The sequence below is a fragment of the Sciurus vulgaris genome, assembly GCF_902686455.1.
Source record: "Sciurus vulgaris genome assembly, chromosome: 6".
Taxonomy (NCBI): Eukaryota; Metazoa; Chordata; class Mammalia; order Rodentia; family Sciuridae; genus Sciurus; species Sciurus vulgaris.
Genome location: NC_136466.1, coordinates 155,590,168 through 155,613,552, shown reverse-complemented (window position 1 = coordinate 155,613,552; position 23,385 = coordinate 155,590,168). Strand labels below are relative to the sequence as shown.

The 23,385-nt window shown below is 33.3% G+C and overlaps 1 protein-coding gene across 5 annotated transcripts in view; it reads right to left on the bottom strand.

Annotated features, from left to right (window-relative positions):
• The window catches only part of CDH18 (cadherin 18), a 952,430-nt gene that overhangs the window by 208,413 nt on the left and 720,632 nt on the right, over nt 1–23,385 (bottom strand). For all 5 annotated transcript variants that reach the window (XM_079145368.1, XM_079145369.1, XM_079145367.1 and 2 more), the window contains one exon: nt 11,013–11,132. In XM_079145368.1, the coding sequence (XP_079001494.1) occupies nt 11,013–11,132 (120 nt within the window). The remainder of the gene's footprint in view (nt 1–11,012; nt 11,133–23,385) is intronic.

The following is a 23,385-nucleotide window of genomic DNA, read 5'->3' as shown; positions in this document are numbered from 1 at the left end:
AACCCCTATCAGTCAGCTACTTCCAGTAGTCAATCAAGCAGTCACCTAGAGAAGGACTAACAAGTGTTTTGCAGGATTGAGGGGGATGTAAACAACAATGAGCCATTTTGACAGCCATAGTGTTGTTGCTTGATTTGTTTTCAAGTGATAATATTAGAGGGAAATAAGCATTTTGAGTTTGTAGAGGCGGTGACAGTAAAACAGTGCCATAAATACTCAGAGAACAGAAGAAATACCACATATAAACCCACCATGAATATTTATTCAAAGAATAAATGTATGAATAAAAGTTTCAAGTATTTGTAACAAATGTCAACAGAGGGCCATTACTGCTATGACACTGATGTATATCGTGTGTATACATATCCACACGTGTGCAGATACATGATCTATATATACATACAGATGTATATTAACCACTGGGTTTGCTTACGCTGTTTGTATGTTATATTTGTTTTTTCTTTAATTGTCTGATTTTCCAGTTACAACATCTAGGTAGGGAAGGTCTGCACCAAAAGTCCTCTTCTCTTTATACATAAGTTACTACTGCTTTGGTAGAATGCTTCACAAACTAAACTGACATTCACCTATAGGTCTTCTGCAAGTGTGGTTATACTGAAGGCAAAGCCTTCCTGTTAATAAGTTTCACTGGACTCCCAGGCCTGGACATGAATTTGTGTACCTGATCATTCCCAGTAGGAAGGGGTTTTATTTATTCATTTCCCTCATAAAACTAGTCCATGAACTGCCTCACATACTAGGCAAGCAACCAACAACCACTAAACTATGCTTCCAGCCCCCATATATATATTTTTAAGAAGTGTAATAAATTTGAGTGACTAAAATGAGAGAAAACAGTGTGAAAAAGAGAAATGATTACAGAAGGAAAATAAGAATAAATCTAAAGGAAACTGTGACTGTGGTCAATACAATTATTTTATATATGAAGTAATGATTATTGGTGGTAAAGATACTGAAAATTAATGAGAAATATAGCTATAATATTCAATTTTTAAGTCTTACACACAAGAGGAAATCTCTAGTTAACAATGTAATAAAATTTTGTGTTATAAAAGATGGCCTGGGGTTTGATCAGTTTTGTGAACAAAAGAAATTCCTGCATATGTCAATGAACAAAAGTGAAGTTGAAGAAACATCTAATATTCCTGCAGACATCTGCATTTCTGTGGAACGTTCTAGAGGACACTGAGATGACAGAGACCAAAAAAATCATGGTCAAAGAGTAAGGGAGACAGGATCCCCTGGAAGAAAGAAACTTTTAAATTTCTTGTGACACAAAAGAAGGAGGGATTTGTAAATATTTAGCAGATTCTGCTTCAAGTTGATTCTCTACTTTCAGTAAAATACTAATTCCCATAGCTATCCTGTATTAGCAGTTTGGAGAAGGATGAATCAGTGAGTGCTGACCAGCACGAGTTGAGGGAGGAAAGGAGTCCTTAAAGCTGAAATAAGGGGTTGGGTCCTGCCAGCAGGCACAGGCTATAACTGCACTCCCCTTCCCCACCCAGAGTCTTCAGAACTGCCAGGAGGAAGACTGAGCTTCTTCCCACACTGCATGGGTAAGAGCTGGGCCATCTCTGTACATTTTAAAGGGAAGATGTAAGACATATCCTCTGAAAGTTGAAAGGAAGGCATATAATTATAAAAGAAAAGAAAAATGAGGAATTTTAAAAATAGATAAAATTGGATGTTTTCAAAAGCATATTTTCATTATTGTTTTTTTTCCAGACATTCAGTGTGTCTAAATTCAGTATGTGAGAGACATGAGAAATTTTGAAAGCTGAAGTAATTATGGCAATAGCATAATCTGAGCATTAATATTATAAACTGATACTATTTTGAAAACGACTCTATAAAAGCATTACCTTGTTTCCATATAAATACTGTTTTTTACTACATGCCAAACAATGCACACACAAGTCATTATGGAAGATACAAAAGTGAGCAGCATAAGACCTGGGGAAGTTTGCATTCTCAGACTTTACTGCTCAATTACATTCATATAAGATGTATCATTTTATTTCTCAGCAATTTACTTTGTGTCCTTGGGACTCAATAATAATTTTATTTATTATGATGCATAAAGTACTTAGTTTTTTTAACACGTTTAAAGTACTAATTATCTGGCAATCATTAGAGCAAAGCCCTAAATTAGAAGGTTATATGACAGAAATAAACAAATCTTAATAGATGTTTATAGAAGGTCAGAGTTGAGACAAATAGTAGTATAGTAATGATATTACTAATTTTAAGAAATCAAAATTCACAATAAGAATATTTTCTACAGAACTTTCATAAGTGGAATTCAGAAGTTAACATTAATAAATAAATAGCACCAAAATCAGTAGAGTAGGGGGAAAGAAAGGAGGTGGGGAAGAGAACAGAAAGGGGAATCCTGGGGACTGAATTAGAACAAATTATAATCCATGCTTATATAACTACATCACAATGAACCCTAATATTATGTATAAATAAAAGGAACTAATAAAAATTAATAAAAATACAAATAAATAAAAATAAGTCAACACTATGTAAAAAGATCTTCAATGCGATAATTAGGACCATGTGTCCACATGCAAAGAATTCTATGGGTCCTGATGTGCAGACTGACAATAATGTGACCCCATTCATGCCCTTGAGGAGTTTGTAGAGCAGAGGAAAAAAGTGACTTGTGAGAAAAAATAGAACTTGCTGTGTTTTATGAGATATAAACAATTCACTCAAAGATCAGTGAGATTAGCTTTAACTGAAGAGATCCAGAGAATCAAAGGATATAGCAGAAATTTGAGTGGGAAGTAACAACAGAAACAGTAAGTCAGTCTAAGTGGGAAAATAATGTATGAGTTATGCTCTTTGGAAATACAAAGGTGGGGAGAGGAGAAATAAATAATAGGAAAAATTATGACAAGACATGAATATATATAATACCTAACATATTTGGTTAGGGAAGAGTCTAAAAAAGTCATTGCACATCCTGGGACAGTGAAAGAAACTGACCCTCAGAATAAACTTGAAGTGAAAGGGAAATTAAAGTACTTAGTGATTGTTCCATGAATTACATGAATTGTGTTAAAAAGCTAAAGAAGAGAATTGCAGTGTTTCCTGTTCTATCTATTCAATAACCAACAATAAACTATGAAGGAGAGCCTATATTTTCTAGGTTATGGACTTAAGATAGGAAATAACCAGAAAATAACGCCCTACATTTTTTTCTCAATCGTTACTATTGAGGTGAGGTACAGGATTCACGGAGTGACATCACAAGAGAGTATGATGAAATCATTTTTATATTAGCCACAAGTAGTATAAAACATGTCATAATTGATTGGCATTGATGATTATCATTTTGATTTGTGAAGAAAAATCCACCACTTTATCATCAATGAAATGATTTATCCCCTCCTGATAATAACTGGTTAGTTCAGGACATATCATTAATATTTATGAAAAGGGGATCCACGGTCTCCTAACTTTAATAAACTTTGTTTTACTTTACATATCATAAAATACATTTTTATGTATATATCTTCAATTTTACTTTACATATTATAAAATACACTTAAAGTATACAATTCATGCTAATTCCATTTTACTGGTTCTAAGACTAAAATGAATAGTTCAAAGAGCATTGGACAGATCAATAATTTTGTTTCATTAGAATGATACTTATAGCAATTACATCTGAGAGACATTCCATTCACATCAATAGAACATGTGCATCTATTTCATTGCTACTGAGTAGGAAAGATATTTGACATCTATAGTGTCTTAAAAGTTTTTTGTCACTTTGTCATGACAATAAAATTACTTTAAAAATATGTATTATGAATAAAATAGAGAAAATTGCCTCTGATTTCATTCTGATTCCACCAATATCAACAATTAATATAACTATATTGAAATTACTCAGAGTGAAAAATCTTTTCCAGTTTAGGGTTGGCAAATTGGTCACTCACATATGGAGAGCAACATGCACGCCCTGAATCAGAGATTCAGGGTTGAGAAAAAAGATGCAGTATGAGGATGCCTACTATACTGCCTGGCCAGTGCATTTTCCTGTGAAGGTGATTCATTGATGTGCAAAGTATATTTCAGGACGGTCCCAGGTACCTGTTAGCATTGTGTGCATTTGAAAATAAAAATGATCTCACCAGAGTGACTTCATTGAGATCTTTTACTCAGCAATTTTTGCATGCCACCTTCTCTGTGTGTTTGCTGTCACATGATCATGAGATGGCTGCTGTATGTCTAATAGCTGCATGTGTTTCAATTCAAAATACACTAAAGCCAAGGGAAGAAGCATCTGCATTTAAGCACAGACATCAGAACTTGAATAAAACCTCTAAATCATCTTTCCTTTATATCTCACTGGCCAGAACTGTGTTAGTAGCAACAGGGAGGCTGGGAAATCTAGCCTCTTAACTATGCATATTGCTGCATCAAGGAAAATCAGAGTAATGTTAGAATTAGTAAAACGAGAAATTGGCTCTGAGCACAAAATCATGAGTGTCTAATAGATTTCATTAATTCTTTATTTCCTAAATCCTATAGATAATAGAACTCTTCTTGTATTCCTAATTCCCCATCTAGTTTACTGCAGTTCAGAAACTGCTGTACTTTATACTTCTTTTCTAAAGAAGACAAAGTGAAAATGTTCTTTTTAGTGAATTGACACTGTGCCACAATTTTGCATTAATGCAATCCATTTTTCTGCAAGATAAGAAAATTCTTTAACATCAGGGTTGATTTTGCCTATTATGTATACAATTGTAACAAATTATTTAAAATATGTTTATAGCTAATTTATGCCAAGAAATATTATTGTCATTGTTATTACTAATAGTTTCATATGAACTATGAAGATGATAAATTGACCAACATATTCTACTGTGGAATCTTCATTACATTTTGCAAATATTGTGGTCCACAAGTCAAATATTTTTTCTTCATTGTTATTACCAAGTATATGGTACTGTTTTGGGAAATAAAGAAATATCAAATAGATTTTCATGTAGAATTATGTGAAATGAATATTGCAATCTATAGAACTTTTAAACATGCTTTTTCCAAACATTCATAGTAAATTTAAATGTAGTATTTTTGCTTATTGATAAAATTAAATTAAAAGTGGGAAATTTATATAAAATAAAAAAGTTCATAAGCTTAACTAAAATACTTAGAATAAAGAAGGAATGTTGAAAACCTTGCTTTCAACCACATTCTAGGGTTCATTGTGGTCTTCCCTGAGTTCGTTTTTAGATTTGATTGATTTCTACTACAGGATGTTAAGGAAAGGTCATCTTGAAGAAACAAAACAGGGGTGGGTGCAGCTTTATCTCAGAAAGAGTGTGTCTGTTTGCCTCATCTACATACTATTTAGAGTCAGGACAACCAACCCTGGACATAAAATGTTGCGTATTTTATTGTTTAACTTTTTCTTCTTTTAAAGCTTCATTATAAAATATCTAAGGACTGGGACTATAGCTCAGTGCCAGAGTGCTTGCCTACCACCTGTGAGGCGCTGGGTTCAATCCTTAGCACCACATTAAAAAAAACAAAATGAATAAAATGAAGGCATTCTACTCACCTACAACTACAAAATAACTGTCCAATTGTGTATTTCTCTTATCTATGAAGTCTATAAAACATCTTAAAAATACTTGCAAAGAAATTTCACTGCATAAGAGATCATGAACAGTACATTCTCTTCTTAAAAAATATGAAAGCTATTTGGACTAAAAATTATTCCTAAGAACATAGTCTTTATTTATTTATTTATTTACTTTATTTATTATTTATTTATTTGGTACTGAGGATTCAACTCAGGGGCAAAGGACCACTGAGCCACATCCCAAGCCCTATTTTTTTGTATTTGATTTACAGATAGGGTCTCACTGAGTTGTTTGGTGCTTCATTTTTGCTGAGGCTGGCTTTGAACTTGTGATCCTCCTGTCTCAGCCTCCCAAGGTGCTGGGATTACAGGTGTGTGCCACAGCACCCTGCGGGTTTTTTTTTTTTTTTTTTTTTCTTTCCTTTATATTAGACTATTTCAAAACACTCCTGATAGTTCACCATGTAATTATTCTGGAAATTCTTATCAATCTGAAAGGAATCAGGTGATAACAAGAGAAATTTATGGAATCCCTATTTTTTTCTCTGTGGACAGAGTAAAGAGCTATATACTTTTTTTTCCAAGACAGAGTAAAGAGCTTTATACTATTTTTTTCCCATTAAATTTAGACCTTCTCATTCTAAATTTACATATGTGGGAAAAAAGTACATAAAATGTAAGTTATTAATCATTTTATTAAGAGACTTAGTAGGATTCTAGGATTTGAACATAAAATATCCCCAACTTGCTTTGCAATCAAATTTAGGATTATAGAAAAATATATAATTTTCCCTGTATCTATATTAAAATTACATAAAATATAATATGAAACTAAATATAATCTCAATCTCTTGGCAGACAGGTCCAGTAAGCTGTTTCTTCATTATGTTTCATATAATGCCACATCAAAATAAGTAATAATATGACTGGTACCTTTGAAGCGGATAATCATAACTAGGTGCATGGTATTTTATTTGAAAACAAATGTCTTGTCCCTTTCAGATGGATATTATTAATGCAGAAAGATTTGACTGATAAAAGTTGAACTTTAGTGTCTACCTTTTTTTATATCATGTAGCAAAAACCACTCAAGTGCTAAAATGTATTAGGAGTGCTCAAAAATACATTATACCCTCTGTACATCAATAAAAGGCAGTCTTTAAGATTTTACTACTTGTAGTTACATAAGAATTAAGTGTAACCTTTATCAAGATGTTTCAGTTGCAATATTTTCTAAACATTCTTAAACTGATCAATAATGTGTGCACACACACACACAAAATCTTAAATTTATCAAGAAAGTAATGTCTAAATTTAAAATCCAAGTACACAAAGGATAAAATGAATATGTGGTACAATAGTTTTATTGGCAAAGTCCACCAGAGAGCACCATTTATGCAAATGTTAGTTACACTCATAAAAGCTGATATTTGCCACTCTTAGTATTGTAAATGATTTCCCACTTTAGATACTGTAAATCATTCTGAACCTGCTTTTCCTGATGTCAGATTTCCGTCTAATATTTCTAATTTCCTTTGCTGACTTTCAGGAGTTAATATTTTTGTGTGAAACAGGTGCAGACACAACTTATATGCACTAGCACAAAGAGTATGGAGAACTTCCCCAGTTACTATGAGTCAGCTGGTAAGGAAATCACCAAATGATTCTCAAGTAATGTCCGCAGGACAGATTCTCATTCCTACTTTAGAGCTACACACTGGCATTTTACATAATTCCATTCAAATCCCAAAGGCCTGAAATGGTAAACCATAGATTTATGGCTCTGTGCCCTAAGTTAAGGGAACTAGTTTCTTTTGTACCAACTTGATAAATTTAGCTTCTGCTGTCACCATCTCACCACACGATCTAAATTCTGAAAAGTCATTAAAATCTTGAACATACTGATTTATTTTTAATCATGCACATTCACTGGACAATGATTAAAATTTGAGCTACAATACTAAACAAGCTTCATTCCAGATTTCTCTCGAATTTTTTTTTGATCACTTACTACAATGTTCTCTTTCAGCAACCCTCCTCAGAATGTCTTGCTCCAGTGTAGCTGTCTTCTTGAATGTTGAACTGTTTTCCTCACTTGATCTCTATAAAAATGTTATCTTTACGCTAATCTGATCAGAACTATTGTATTTCTTTGAAATTTCATTCCATAGTCTTTTGCTGAGCAACATCGTGCCATAGTTATCTCATCAACCAAAAGTACTTAGAGCAATAAATTATCCATAAGATCTGACCCATTTCACTATCTGATTAATGGGAATTCAATCTAAAAAAATTTTTTTCAGAGGTTTTTAAATCAGTTCTAAATACTATGCTAACTCAACTGACATATAATTACTTTTTTGGATGCAGCCATTCATAGATGACTTATACAACAGAAGGACAAGGTCTCATTGTCAGTTCATCATTAGAAAACCTAATGGATACAAACACATACTTCTTAAAAAGGAAACAAAGTAATTCACATACTGATCTTGATCATAAGCATTCATACCTCTCCTTGGGGACAAAATTTATGCTTTATTATAGTTGGTCTTGAAGGAAAGTAATTGAAAACACAATGAAATGTAGTCATTTTGATTATGGAGATGGAATTGACAGATACTATTAAAACATACCTTAATAGGTGACTGCTATACCCACATTTCTTATATAACAGCACATTTACAACAACTGATTCTTTAATTTTCAATGTGTTTGTTTGGAGTTTATTCTAGTCATTTGAAAGCACAATTTCAAATAAATTCATTAGTTCTGTGCAAGTTTAATTGTGTGGTTATAGGGTTTTTAAGTACAAATTGCCAAAAAGTCTTAACTTTGAAGAGAATAATGAGTAGTTTATTTTATAACTCCTCTTAACACTTTCTACAAATAACTAACTCCCTAACACATTTGCATTTTTAAAGGATCCTTAAAATCCCTTTCTTCCCTTAATGACATACTAGGACATACATCTAAGTTTCCCATGATGCATTTATAATACTGACAGTAAACTGTGCCAATGTAGAGATGTGCATTTCATTTAATACATCATATCCCTTAAAGAAAGGAGCCAAGAAGTGCAAGAACAAATAAAATTTCATGCAACAGAAAGTAAGTAATGGCCACTTATTTCTGAGAGAAACATTTTTGGTGATTAATGAAGTAATTACTTAATCTATTCTAAATAAACATAACCAAATAACAACTTTATTGAAATAGTATATTATTAAAATATTTATTTTCAATAAAAGCAGACTATATCAGAGTCCAACACTAGTCAAAACTTACCCTCAGAGGCCTACTTTGTCCTTACAAGGCAACACATGCACACACACTCATGTGCTCACAAAAGCATATGCAAACTTTTACATACTCATACACACATACACACACTGAACTGATATTTGTTAACCAATCATATGTGAGTACAGTTAAAATGCATTCCATACTGAATGTCTATGTTTTAGCAATGAACTATTAAATAAACACAATATTTTTCTATAATTAAAACTTTGTATAAAGGGATATGTATAGAAACATTATGATTTCAAAAATAGAACAAAATTATGAATATCAATAGTAACTTATTAGTTGATTTGAGCTTTTTAACTCATTCTAAGTTCTTCAACCTGATTAACAACATGGACACACATAATTGAAAATTGTGTGTTATCAATTTGGTTACTATGTTAATAAACAATTTTTCTAATTATGTAGTAATAACTTGGAACTAAAGTAACTTGCATGTCACATACTTAGTTTAGAATACACTATGTTACTTATTTGTAATATTTCAAATTTCCATTTTAGTTCATTTAATGACCTATTACAATCTATCTCATAATTAATATGCAAGTCACGTGGTCACATACATTGTGTGTGTGCCTTTCACTCCTACACTTACAGCTGTATGGATCTTCATTGTTTGCTTTGGGAAGGAAAGAGTGGAGCAGTATGTCTGTGGTCTATTCTTGGCAGGGAGCTTGCCTGTTTCAGCACCTCAGGGAAGGAAAAAGGCAAGTGAAGTCAAATCCTCTTGTAAACATGATAATGACAAAACTCCTGGCAAACAACCCAGTGGCATCAAGCTTTGAAGTGTGCTTAGGAATTGAATCTTTTTAGTTGAATGTACCTCATTGTCTCACACAATTGGTAAACACAGCTGCAATCTGTTGGCTCGTGGAGAAGCATTCCATAAAAAGTGCGCTGGATGCCATGTTATTATGTGAATGTAAAGAGTTTTTATGGCCAAAAATGACATATACACATATATATATGACATAAATATATTATATATATAGGACATATGTATATATATAAGAAATATATATATATATATATATATACATACACACACACATATATACCCCCAAGATTCTAGGGATAATATGACTGCCAATGAAGACTAGTGTTTTATATTTATTTATTTGGGGGATTGAACCCAAAGGAGTGCTACACTGTGCTACATTCCCAGTCCTTCTTTTTTTTTTTTAATTTTATATTGAGACCAGTTCTCACTAATTTGCCCAGGCCGACCTCAAACATGGGACCTCTGGTCTCAGTCTCCAGTGAAGCTCAGATTACAGGTGTGTGCCACCATCCAACAAAGGACACACTCTTTTTAAACTGGTTTTGGATTATGCTGACACAACAAATCTGTAATGCATCTTTGAGTACTCTTTATTTCCAGTTTTAAATGATAAGGTATGAATGATTGTTTTGCCATGAGTACATGGAAGAAAGAAATATATTTTTACCTGAAAAAAAAAAAATATATATATATAGTTCTTTGGAGTAATTCTCAATTAATTTCTTTTAGATGATATAATATCTGAGGAATGAAGAATTTGCTTATTATGAAGAATATCAGTTCAAGACATACCAGTTACCTAAGTATAATTATACATATGTGTGTGTGTGTGTGTGTGTGTGTGTGTGTATGTGTATGCATGTGTGCATATACATGTCAATATATATTTTGTATATCTGGTAATTTATGTAACAAATAAATTCACATAAATTAAGCAAAATCTTAATCATTTATTCCCTTTGTCCAAGAATTTAAACCAATAATTAAAAAATAACTTGAAGATCTCATTCACTATATATATGATATTCCATATTTATTTTAAATCATATTTACTTATGTGATAGAAATATTAAAACATAAGTGGTTTTTTAATGGTATGTGTATGGATTACCAAAAGGATAAAGGATAAATAAATCTTCACTCAATTACATTGTTTTAGAAAATTGAATGTATTTCAAATGTGTTAAAATGCAACATCTGATGAAGAAGAGAAATTAAACATTTTAAAAAAAAACATTGATTTATTTTATTATACCAAGTAAACCAAAAATTATTTGTAAATACACTGACCTGTTTTTGGATCTACGGAGAAATAGGGTTGTCCCTGCAGAATACTGTAAACCACTCGAGCACTGTTTCCATAGGTAGGGTCATCTGCATCCGTAGCTGTCACCTGTAGAACAGAGGTACCTGTGCATTCAGGAAAACAAATTTTAGTGTGCGATGGTATTTAGCACATGATTAATTTGAATACAGATTATGGATATCTTAATTATCTATGGGAAGCTTGAATGAATGTCATACTAAATTTAATTCTTAAATCTGTGTATCAAATATATTCTTTGCTTTCTTTCTCTGCTATAAAATGTTCTAAAAATGTCCAAAATAGAACATTTGGGTCTCAGATATTTTTATATGGCCCTTTATTGTGAAGGAATTTGTTTGATCAGTATGTCCTGATGCTCATAAATCACATGGGTATTAATTGTGGGTTTAAAGAAGGATATGCCTAAGGCACACATTGCTTGCCTCTGAACTGTTCAGAAAACTGCAAATGGAATGGTTTGTATTTAAGGTGGGAAGATGAGTAAGTTGGCATTAAATGATCAATAGACTCCAAACAGCCATTCAAGTCATTTTCCATCATTCACACCCTTTATAAGTCTTGCTTAGATCATGAATGCATCTCATAAGTGGCCTCCTAGTTTCAAATCTTTTTCCTTTAGTGGATTCTACATAATGCTGACATAATTATCTCTCTATAAAAGACATCATAATATGCCTGTGACACTGTGCATTAAAATGCAATTTAAAGTAATTTACAAGGACTGGGTTTGTGACTCAGTGGTAGAGCAATTGCCTAGCATGTGTGAGGCACTGGGCTCAATTCTAAGCACCGCATATAAATAAAATAAGAAAAATAAGGTCTATCAACATCTAAAAATATTAAAAATATGGAGTAATTTACACATTTTACAATACCATATTTTAGATACTTAAAATGGCTCTACTATTCTGACTGCATTGTGCTTATGTTTTCTGGCACAATTTACATAATAAAATACATTTATATTCTATTTCAGTTATTCCTAAATTAAAATTGATGTAAGTGTAAAATGACAACTACCTATTAAGCACTATACAACTTCACTGGTGAATTAATTGGTAAGAGCTCTTGTTTCCCCATAAAATACATTGGTTGAATCATCTAATAATGAATGCTTAGTATTTTATTCTGTATAACTTGAAAAATTTTACCTACTAATTTGAATTATGTATCAAAGAAAATATGTTTATAATCATGTGTATAAAACTTTTTCTTTTATTCATTCTGGTACTTGACTATGAAAGCATTGAAAACATTCAGTTTTGAATTTTATAATTACTTCAGTGATTTAAAATACAGTATCTGTTCAGCCACAACAATTGTACTTCCACATTGAAATTCAGAACTACTTTAAGGAAAGCTTGTTCTTTGTCTTTCAGAGATCAGAGAAAATTTAATGGAGTCAGTATGTCAAGTTAACCTGTCAGTCATAATTGGCAGGTCATATGTGGATATAGACGTCTAACAGCATACTATGATTCTGGCTTGTATACCAATGAGTATTTTTACAATGAGAGTCAATGAGTAAGTATCATTTGTAATTATCCATATTCAAAAAGGGAAGATTGTGTTATCTCATCTCAACTTCTATTTTATTATTATTATTATTTGGTTCTGGGATTTGAACCTGGGGTTTTTAACCACTGAATCACATTCCCAAACCTTCTTTTTAAATTTTATTTTATTGAGAGAGGGGGTCTTGCTGAGTTGCATAGGTTTGAGTTGCTGAGGCTGTCTGTGGACTAGTGATCCTCCTGCCTTAGCTTCCTAAGCTGCTGGGATTACAGGTTTGTGCCCCCATTCCTGGCAATGATCTCAAATTTTCAACTAACAAAACACAATCATGGCATTAATTCTGGCAAGAATGCTGAAAAATGGGTAATAAATACAATGCTGGTGGAAATATGAGACGTTGACGTTTTTTATAAAGCTAACTCACACTTCAACTCAGGAAAACATATTTGGACATTTGTATCAAAGGACTTAAAACTATATACATATAAAAACCTGTTTACAATTATACATGGAAATATAGTTTGCAATAATTCCAAACTAATGATGACTCTGATGCTGCTCAACAGATTCAGTCATAAAGCAAACTATGCTGCATTCGTAGTATGGAATGGTCCTTAACAACAAAAATGAAAATGAACAGATTATTGACACTTGAAACAAGTTAGATGAATCTTCAGGTTATCATACTAGGAAGAGTAAAGTCAATATCATAAGGTCATATTTGGTAAAATTACATTTATATAAAATTCCTGAAATGATAAAATCCACAAAATGAATATCATATTTGTAGTTTACAGAAGTCTGGAAATGGGGATGTGGTAGTATATTTGGTAAGTAAATAGCCACAAGAGGAATCCTCGGGATTCTGAAATTGTTTGCAATTTTGTATATACTCACATGTACAGAACTGCATAGAACTAAGCACATTCATGCACACACACAAGTCTGCACAAGTAAATTAGGGAAGTCTAAATAAGTGGGCAGATCATATCATTTCAACAAACTGGTTATATTGTTTTATTTTTTCCCCAAGATGTTAACATTTGGGAAAGTGTGTGATGGGTACAAAGAATTTTTAAAAGATTTTTCTCCTAACTGCATATGAATCTACAATGATATCAAAATTAAAGTTATTAAAAAAGGAAGAGGTTGTCTTGCCTCAGGGTTAGTCCATTCATTAAGAGCTTTATTCAGCCTTGGGTATACAATGAGTTTTCTAAGCATAGCACTAAACTTTCTGGCTTGGTTAATTTCTTCCATAAAGTTGACAGAGCTGGTCACATATAGACCTATCTCTTCCACTAATAAGTATAATTATTATAATTATAGCATATTAAGGACTTTGTGATGCACAGCACTTGATCCATACTCAATGTCTTTCCATCCAATTTGTTCAGGGCATACTATTAGGTGGACATTTATAAATAAGAGTTGGATTAGGAGGTATTTTTCACTGATATTATAGAGAAAAAAATTAAAAGCTGTGGTTATTTACTCAGCTCAGACTCAAAATATGTAAGAGGCTCATGACATGGTTAAGATATTATAAAATTCTATCAATCAAATAATTTATCTGATAGGATAAACGTTCATGTTCCTAGACGTATAAGAGTTATGAAAGCACAGGAAAAAGAAAGAATTATAGCAAATTGTGAATTAATAGATATGGAAAAATTGAATTGTAAAACCCTCAGGTTTTTAAAGTAATTCTGGCCCTGAAACACTGACTTAAATCTAAATAGTTTTTAATGTGTAAGAAGTAGTTTCTGGATAAATGTTATGGTTTAGATACGAGGTATCCCCCAAAAGCTCAGGTGTGAGACAGTGCAAGACTGGTCAGAGGTGAGATGGATTATGAGAGCCTTAAACTAATTAGTACATTAATCCCCTGGCAGGGATTATCTGGGTGGTAACTATAGGCAGATAGGGTGTGACTGGAGGAGGTGGTCATTGAAGTTATGCCTTTGGGTTTTATATTTTGTCCTGGTGAGCGCTCCCTCTCTGTGCTTCCTGGTGACATGTCCTGAGTCACTTTCCTCTACCACACTCTTTCACCATGATGCTCTGCCTTCCCTCAGGGCCAAGAGGAAAGAGTTGAGCATCTGTGGACTGAGACCTCTGAAACTGTGAAACCAGAAACAAACTTTTGCTCCTGTAATTCTTCTTGACAGGTCTTTATGTCACAACAGTAAAGAAAACTGACTAAAACAGCAAACATTCCAGGGAAAAGCCAAGAAGGCTAGATGACGACAGAAAACAAATGAAGCAAAACAAAACTGTTGTTCTGATTAGAAAGCAATCTCTTTAAAGGTTGAAATTCATCCTTGGACTTTTGGAACTTGAGATATGTGAAGCCCATGACAAGTGAAATGAGGAATAGGAAGAAAATTAGAAAAAAATAAGGGAAAAGTTACATGGTGGTACTGACTGATGGTTTTTAAAATAGCAGAAAGAAGTGAGCAGAGCAGATATAAAGAAAGCATGGTAACCCCCCTTCCTGGTCTGAAACTAAGGATGTTAGGAGTCACTCGCATCTCTCCATATTCAATTCCATAGGAATTTAACAAGTCTAGTTTTGTGTGAAGCAGACAGTAGCAAATTACCTCCTGCACTGTACCCTGGTGGTGTCTAAAGGGGTTGGGGTACCACCACAAGCACACAGATCGCTCATTAGTGGGAAAATAGGAATATGAACAATACAACCCAACAAAAATCAAACTTTCAAAGCGTGCAGCAGAGTTAAAGATAAGAGCAGAGAAGGAAAATACATTCCCTTGCCTAGTTGTGCAGGGCTTTCTAACAGAATTATTGATAAGAGAGATTAAGGCTGAAAAGAAAATATATTCTAATCTTTCCTATTTATTTGATATCTAGATGGAAAAATTATAAAAACATTGGAAGATTCAGAAATTATTTTACATTGTGAAAACTGACTCTTTTTAGTCACTAATGCTATGAATTGAATGCTTACGGCCATCCAGATACTTTTCCTTTTTTAGTAAAAATAACGCTTTTTGAATTTGTGTGTCACCCTTGCACAGAGGCCATCCTAATCTCTGTGTTGTTCCAATTTTAGTATATGTGCTGCCTAAGTGAGCACCCCCAGATTCTTATGTTGACATTCAAACCCCAATGTGATGCTACTTGGAAGTGGAACCTCTGCAAGGTGACTGGCCCTCATGAGTAGACTTGCTGCCCTTGTAAAGAGGCCACAGAGAGCTCCCACACCTCTTTTGCTCTGTGAGGACACCACCAGGACGTGGCCATATGTGAACAAGGACATTGGCCTTCACCAGACAGTGAGTTTCTTGGCACCTTCAACTTGAACTTCCCATTTTCTCACGACTGTAAGAAATAAATGCTTGCTGTTTAAGCCACCCAGTCCCTGGGTTATAGCAACCAAAACAGACTGAGACATTTGTGTAATACATAAATGAGTTATGGCTTGAATTGTTTCCCTTCCAAATGTACGTCTTGAATTCCTAACCTCCATACTTCAACTTATGGACATATTTATAAACAGCATTACTAAACATGTGAGTAGTTAAGAAGAGGCCCTACTGATTTAGTGTAAACTCATAAAGTAATGTGAGTTTTATCCTTATAAAAATGGGCAAATTGGGGAAAGACAGACAGACATCACACAGAGGGTGAAAAATGAAGGGAGAGTGTGATTTGTCCTTGTCACAGAGACTGCTAGAGAGCCACTGGACACTGAGAGATACTTGGAATGCCCTTAGTGTTTTCAGAGGGACCATGAGCCATGATTTTGGACTTTTGGCTTCTGGGTCTATGATAAAATAATTTTCTCTTTTTAAAGTCACCTGGTCTGTGGTTCAACAGTAAGGCAAACAGCAAAGGAAAACACTGTGTTATAGTTTCAGTGGAAAAAAAATCACTTTTATCCAAATAATTTACAGTTGCTTTTTTACTGAATCTGTAACAAGGCTTTAAAGTTACTAATGATGAAAAGTGTTGGTAGATAAGTGAGAAAGATAAAAATCAGAGAAGAAATTATTATTTTATGTTTTTCAAACATCAGTTACTACTAGATCTACCTATAAGCATTTTAAAAATAAAACTAATTAGATTGTCCATGTTAATAGAGAGTTTTGTTTTTTATGTAAAGTTTAAATGAAAAAAATCAACATTCATTTATGTCAGTGAAATTTCTCCCACATTATTAGGTCACTCAATTATTTCCTTCAAGCTATATGTCAAATTTGTGCACATAATATAATAGGAAATTTATTTTCTTCTAGATTACCTAATGAAAACATATAAAGTGATGTTTAAAACTCCATTGTTTCGCCAAAATATTAATATAGGAATTTAACATTATCTGAGAATTATATGGATTTGATGAACAGATATAAAACAAATAGTCCCTTCCCTACAAAACTGACTTCCTATGAGAGAAAACATTCGAAAGTATATAAAGCTGTCTTTGTTTTTACAACAGTTTCCATTAAAAATATTACCACAGGAATAGTGTATTTTAATTTTTCAGCAACTATTTGCTGTACAATATTTTCATATTAAATATTTCCTATGACAGACAGTTGTTCCCATGCTAGGGATTAGTGCCTCTCAGCTGATGTTTTATACAAATCTGAGAGATTCAAATACATTAAAAAACAAAGGTTTCACATATCTTTTCTAAAATAAAATTTAAGTCTTAATTCCTTTGGGGATTGCCCTGCGCCATTCTTCTTACTTGGTTTCTTTTCATTCTAAGGCTTTATAAATAGCACGGGTTGTGTAAAGTTGCATATCAATGAGAAGCAGAAAGAGTGAACTTGCTCGAAAATCTCTAAAGACCAATTTGAAATATTTAATAAAGCATTTTAATACCAAGCAAATACTATCTGAGATTGCAAATTGTTATGCATGGCTTGTCAGGGTTCACAACTCTGTTTAAATCTCAAGAGAATCTATGTTGAACAAGAACCTTCAGTAAAAATAAGCTGAAGATTTATGAAGGCTGAGAGTCCCTCTCTGAGGGACTCTCTCAGGGTTCAATTCTCAGAAGATTTTTCCAGGCACTGTGAAAAAGCAATAGTCATCAAGACGCAACTTAAATTTCATTCTACACAGGAGAACTGTAATTTCACCAACAGAGCAATAACACTGGATTCTAGTCATTGTGTGATTTGATGAAGCTTTAAATTCACTCAATAGTCATAGGATTAAATAAATCTTTCTGTGAGAACACTTATGAAATATCTGGGCTAGGTACCAAAACAAAAACCACTATTCTATGTAATTTCAATTAGATCATTTTTTATTGAACTACTCAATGTGAAATTTCACATTACCCAAGTAAGTTTTATGTTTGCTTCCTAAAATGGAAAAGAAAGTAATTAAGAAAATGATATATATTGAGTTGGGAAACTTTCCTCTAATAAAACCTTTAATTTAATAATGTGATCAATCTACTGACAAAATTACATTTAATGCCATTTTACAGATATGGCTCATTGAGATTCAAAGAGTTATAGAAGTCAAACCCAGCTCTATCTATGTTGGAAGTCATCCATGTGATGCTTTTTCCTTGTACCCTATGGCTCCACTCAGTCATAATTTGCAGACTCTTGATTAATGGTTATAATATCCTCTGCCCTTCTCTCCTGTGTGTGCCTTGAAGGTGCATAACGACAGTTCAGACACATCTGCCTGGAGAGAGGCAGGTTTCATTTCACCTCTGTAGATGAAGGACAAGCCAGTAAACACATCTTAGCAAATGAGAGTGTGGGTAGAAAACTTAAGAGGAAGTCTCCTCCACGTACTGACATTGTTGTGCCCCAGCAGCCTCAAGAAAAACTCATGACTCTCTTGATGTCTCTACAGAGTAAATGATGGCAATAGAAAGTGAACCCATCAGATGACCACCAGTTTTACAAATCACATTAAATGCTTTTATATATTGCTCTCAGATTAATTTCTTTCCCTGGCCTACTCTGTTTCATTTGCAGAGAAGTAACTACAGTCAATGATGTTTATTAGTCTTTCCTACCAACTAGAAAATGGTAAGTAAGACAGAAAAATTGGACACAGGAAAGCCAACATCTCGCCTCTCTCCTCGAATCTCTCTCTGTTTCTCCTCTGCCACCCTGCTTCCTTCCTCTTTTCTGACCACTCTCCTTTTTCTTTGAAAGAGTGACAATGATGGCAGTTCTTAAGTGGTTCCAGCCCCTTCCAGCTGCCTCTTACCATGGTCCATTCTACATGATCCAGATCCTGGGGTCCAGGGATACTGCATATGCCATCCAGCTTTAGGGAGAATCAGAACTCCTTAATTGGTTTTCTCACAGTCCTTTTGAGTTTCACTGCCACTGCTATCGTTTTTGTCCACACAGTAAGCCTATTCATCAAATTGGTCAAGGATTTGGTTTTCCAGATCGAACAGCAACTGATACAAGAAGGTATTAAGAGATCTCTCCCGAAAATGTCAACATTTCCTCATCTCTTTATTAAGAGTCCTGAATATACTCTAGCAACATAAGCAGTAAATCCTATACTTGACTTTAGTGTAGTTACTATTTTTAAATGGGAATGTGGGTATTCTTTACATTCAACAAATTGAGTTATTCAGCATATTTGGATTTGACAGATCTGTCATCTGGAGACGTGTACATTGTATGTACTTTTAAAAGATTAGACCTTAGGGCTGGATGTGGTGGTGCATGCCTATAATCCCAGGTGCATGCCTGTAATCCCAGAGTCTCCAGAGGCTGAGGCAGGAAGATCTCAAGTTCAAAGCCAGTCTCAAAAAAAGTGAGGCACTAAGCAACTCAGTGAGACCCTGTCTCTAAAAATAATACAAAATAGGGTTGGGGATGTGACTCAATGAGTTTAATACCCAGTACCAAAAAAAAAAAAAAAAAAAAGAACTAGAAAGATTAGAGTTTAGGGAAGAATATCTTTTAATGTAGAGAAAATGTATATTTGTACGCATGACATTCAAACATTTAAACACAAAGTATTCTAGTTATTAATATTCTTATGAATGAAATGTCTTAGAAATGATTTTGGGGAATTTTTTATGTTAATGAAATTGGAATGTAAACATCTCAGTTCCTATTGTTGAAAATAACACATTTTTACTGATTAATTTACTGCATACATGTATTACAAAAATTAACCTTTTTTGTTTAGCATTTTTAGTAATTAAACCCACTTCATAGCTCCTGATGTTTTTATCGATTTTTTTTAAATAGTAATTTATATTTACAATCTGCTGAAATTTTTACTTTTAAAAATATTCCATTTGAAAAAATAAACATTTTTGCCAAACTCAGCATTATTCTTAATGACAATTAGCTGAATTTACATTCCAATATATAGCAACAATAAAAACAACACAAAACAAAAATCCAAAATCAAGCAAATGAAAGCAATGATAAAATGAAATAGTAGAGAGAAAAACATTTTGTCCTTGGTTGCTCACAAAATTACCAATAATATTTCATAATAGTACAATAATATTTTGTAATATAAATATATAATATAAATTATGTACTATATATAACAAATGTGTCTTTGTGTATTTTTAGATTGACACACATATGATCAGCATTCATTAACTCAATTTAATCTTGGAGGAAGAAGTCCAGTTTATTTTATATTAATAACATATTAAAATAATTAATTTATAAAATATGATAGAAGTATCTAAATATTTTAAATAAATTTTAAAAGTAGGAAAAATCCATGTAGATGTAATTAAATCTCCTTGCTTCTGGGTTCCCATACCAGTCAGAGTCCACTAGATCTCTCTTCCAGTGAAGCCACACCTTTGTGTCTTACAACTTGTTCTTTCATTATAATTTTAAATTATCTGATTTTATTACCTCTGGAAAAAATACATTGATACACCATAATAAAACATGAGAAATGGGTGTATCTAAATTAGTTATTAATACCTCTGTCCAATATGCAATTTTAAATCCATTATTAACTTTAATTGATAGTTTTACTTTAATCAGTATTCATCATTTTTTTCAGCCTTACTGTTTGTTTGTTGTATAATCATTTTAGTTCTTTGTAATACATGTTGTGTCATTTGATGAAAAACAATGACTTCTCTGCTTCTCCTACGGTTTGATTTGAGAGACAGGGTGTATACCTGGGCAATGGCCTGATCATACATAAAATAGAACTCTGAATCATAATCTGCAGCAATCAGCCCGGAAACTAACCCATTATGTGCCATTATGGAGAGCAACCAGACCACCAGACCAGGAGGCAGGCTGTTATCTCTAAATCAGACTTATAGAAAGTCAGCTCATTATCATTAGCTACACTCAAGAAAACCAAGCAGTACTCACTGTAAGAACCAGCCACAAATGGACAGGAATTCATTAATAACTAAGTTTTTCTTATTTTCATTCCAGTTTTCAATTTAGGAGCAATCAGAGAAAAGCCCAAAATGAATCCCTAACCAGTCTCACAGGCTGCACAACTATTAGTTTTTTCTACCAGTAGTGTCCCAAAGCCAACAGCTTTTAAGCAGACCACAACTGAAGGCCTTGGCTTTCATTGTGAAACTCTTCCAGCCTTCTCTCTGGTTTTGTGTAGGACAAAATGCAAGCACCTAAGTAGCCATTGCTTATTATCATCTAGTTAGTCTTTATTTCCAAGGTTTATAAAATCAGGAAATAATAAGTATAAGTTGATTAATTCTCTGATAAAACAATTGGATTGATAAACATAATAAGATGCAAATTTTAAATGCCCGTATTTCTAAACTTGTTGTTGTTGTTTTTGTTGCTGGGGATTGAACCCAGGATACTTCACTGGTACACTATATTAGCAGTCCTTTTGCTTTATATTTTTGAAACAGTTTCTCACTAAGTTGCAGAGTTTGGCCTCCAACTTGAGATCCTCCAGCTTCAGGCTCCTGAACCTCTGGGATTTCAGGGATGGGCCACCAAACCCTGTAATATGTATTATTTTTTGGGGGGAGGTAGGCAGTGTTAGAACCCAGGAGCACTTAACCACTAGCCACATCCTCAGCTCTTCTTTTTTCAAAAAAAGTTCTAATTAGTTATAAATGAGAGTTGAATGTATTTTGACATATCGTATATAAATGGATTATAACTTCCCATTCTTCTGGATGTATATGATGTAGAATCATACCTGTTGTGTAATCATTTATTTATATGAGGTAATCATGTCTGATTCATTCTACTTACTTTTATTTTGAGACAAGGTCTTGCTAAATTGCTTAGGTTCTCACTGAGTTGTTGAGACTGGCCTTAAACTCATATTCCTCCTGCCTCAGCCTTCCAAGACACTGAGATTTACACATTTATGCCACCATGCCTGGCTGTTACATGTATTTCTAACTGATAAAGTTACTGCCAGACTGAGAACGTTCAAATTGCCACAAGCAAGACATTTCAAAATTCTTCATTATACCAGCCATATTTTCTACTCATTATTCTTCTTTGGCATATCATAATTATTATTATGTTGCAGATGTTCATAAGAAATACATCTAGAACATGTTTGTATAATTTTTACTCTATTTCTGAAATTTTGTAAACTTTCCGAAGTTCTTTTATATCTGAAAACCCATATTTCTTCTCGTTTTTGATCATTTTGCAGTTGAAATCAATCTAGTTTTGTAAATAGTTTGTAATTGTGTTCTCATGTCAATTTACTCAAGAAAAATATAATATAGAAAAATATTCATACTTTAAAATTCATGTTCTCCATTCTTTTGGTTTTGGTGTTTATTACTATCCAAGAAAATTCCACATGTGCATTTTTTAGTTATTTAATTGAGCATCCTCATATATTAATATATCATATATATTTCTTTTCTTTCTTTTTGTTCTACAGAATATGATATATCTGCATGCTATATCCTTGGTTTAGTTGGTTAAACAGTCAACTTAGTCTTAATTGCCTTTGTTCCTCATTCAGGCAAACAATTCTTAATTGTTCTAATTTTAGGTTGTCACCTTAAGGTAAATATAAAAAATATGCTTTTTATTCCATGATTTTTTTTCCATTTCATTCTATATTTATTTAATGAATACATCAAAGCATCACCTTGTAAACAAAACAATCATTTTTAATTTAAATTATTCTATTTTCTCTGACTTTTGTGATTTTCAGCAATGAAAATCTCTGTGTTCATTATTCTATTTGTTCCTGTTCAGTCCTGCCTTTTGTGTTGTTACTTGATCTCAAAAGTGAAAGAAAAAAGCAAGCAAGCAAGCAAGCTAGCAGAGGTAAGACAGAAGGGCAACAGCGGCTGATGGAGAGATAGATTGCAGATGGTTTTAGAAGTCCAGTTTATGTTTCCCATTTCAGTAGGGTGCTACATCTCAGTGAGTGTGGCTGGGACGGGTTGATGTGCTTTCCAGGAAGGTCGAGGACTCTTGCACCCCTAATGGGAGGAAGGACTGCGTCAGGAGAGGGGAGTTAGTGCATTTGCCTGTTGGTAAGAGCAGCTTTTTCTATTTTTTCTCACTTTCTGATGTATATTTGTTGGATTACTGAAATGTGTTTCTGCTTTATTTTTGTTTCTCAGTATTCCCATTGTGAGCCATTCTGGAAAAAAGTCGACAAAGCCTTCATAGTAGAATAAAAATAATTGCTTTGTTTACACTAAAGAAGGTGGAAATACGCCACATTGTTTTGAAACCTTTAATTTAGTAAGTTGCCCGGGTGATTTTTCCCGGTCCTTTTCTGTGTTTCTGTATTTATAGGGGCTCGCTTTGGACAGAGAAATGTTCACCTTTAATATTTAGGGCCGTCGGTCTCAACTGTCTCCTTCCTTCCTTCACCCGCTGTCACTGTTGCAGT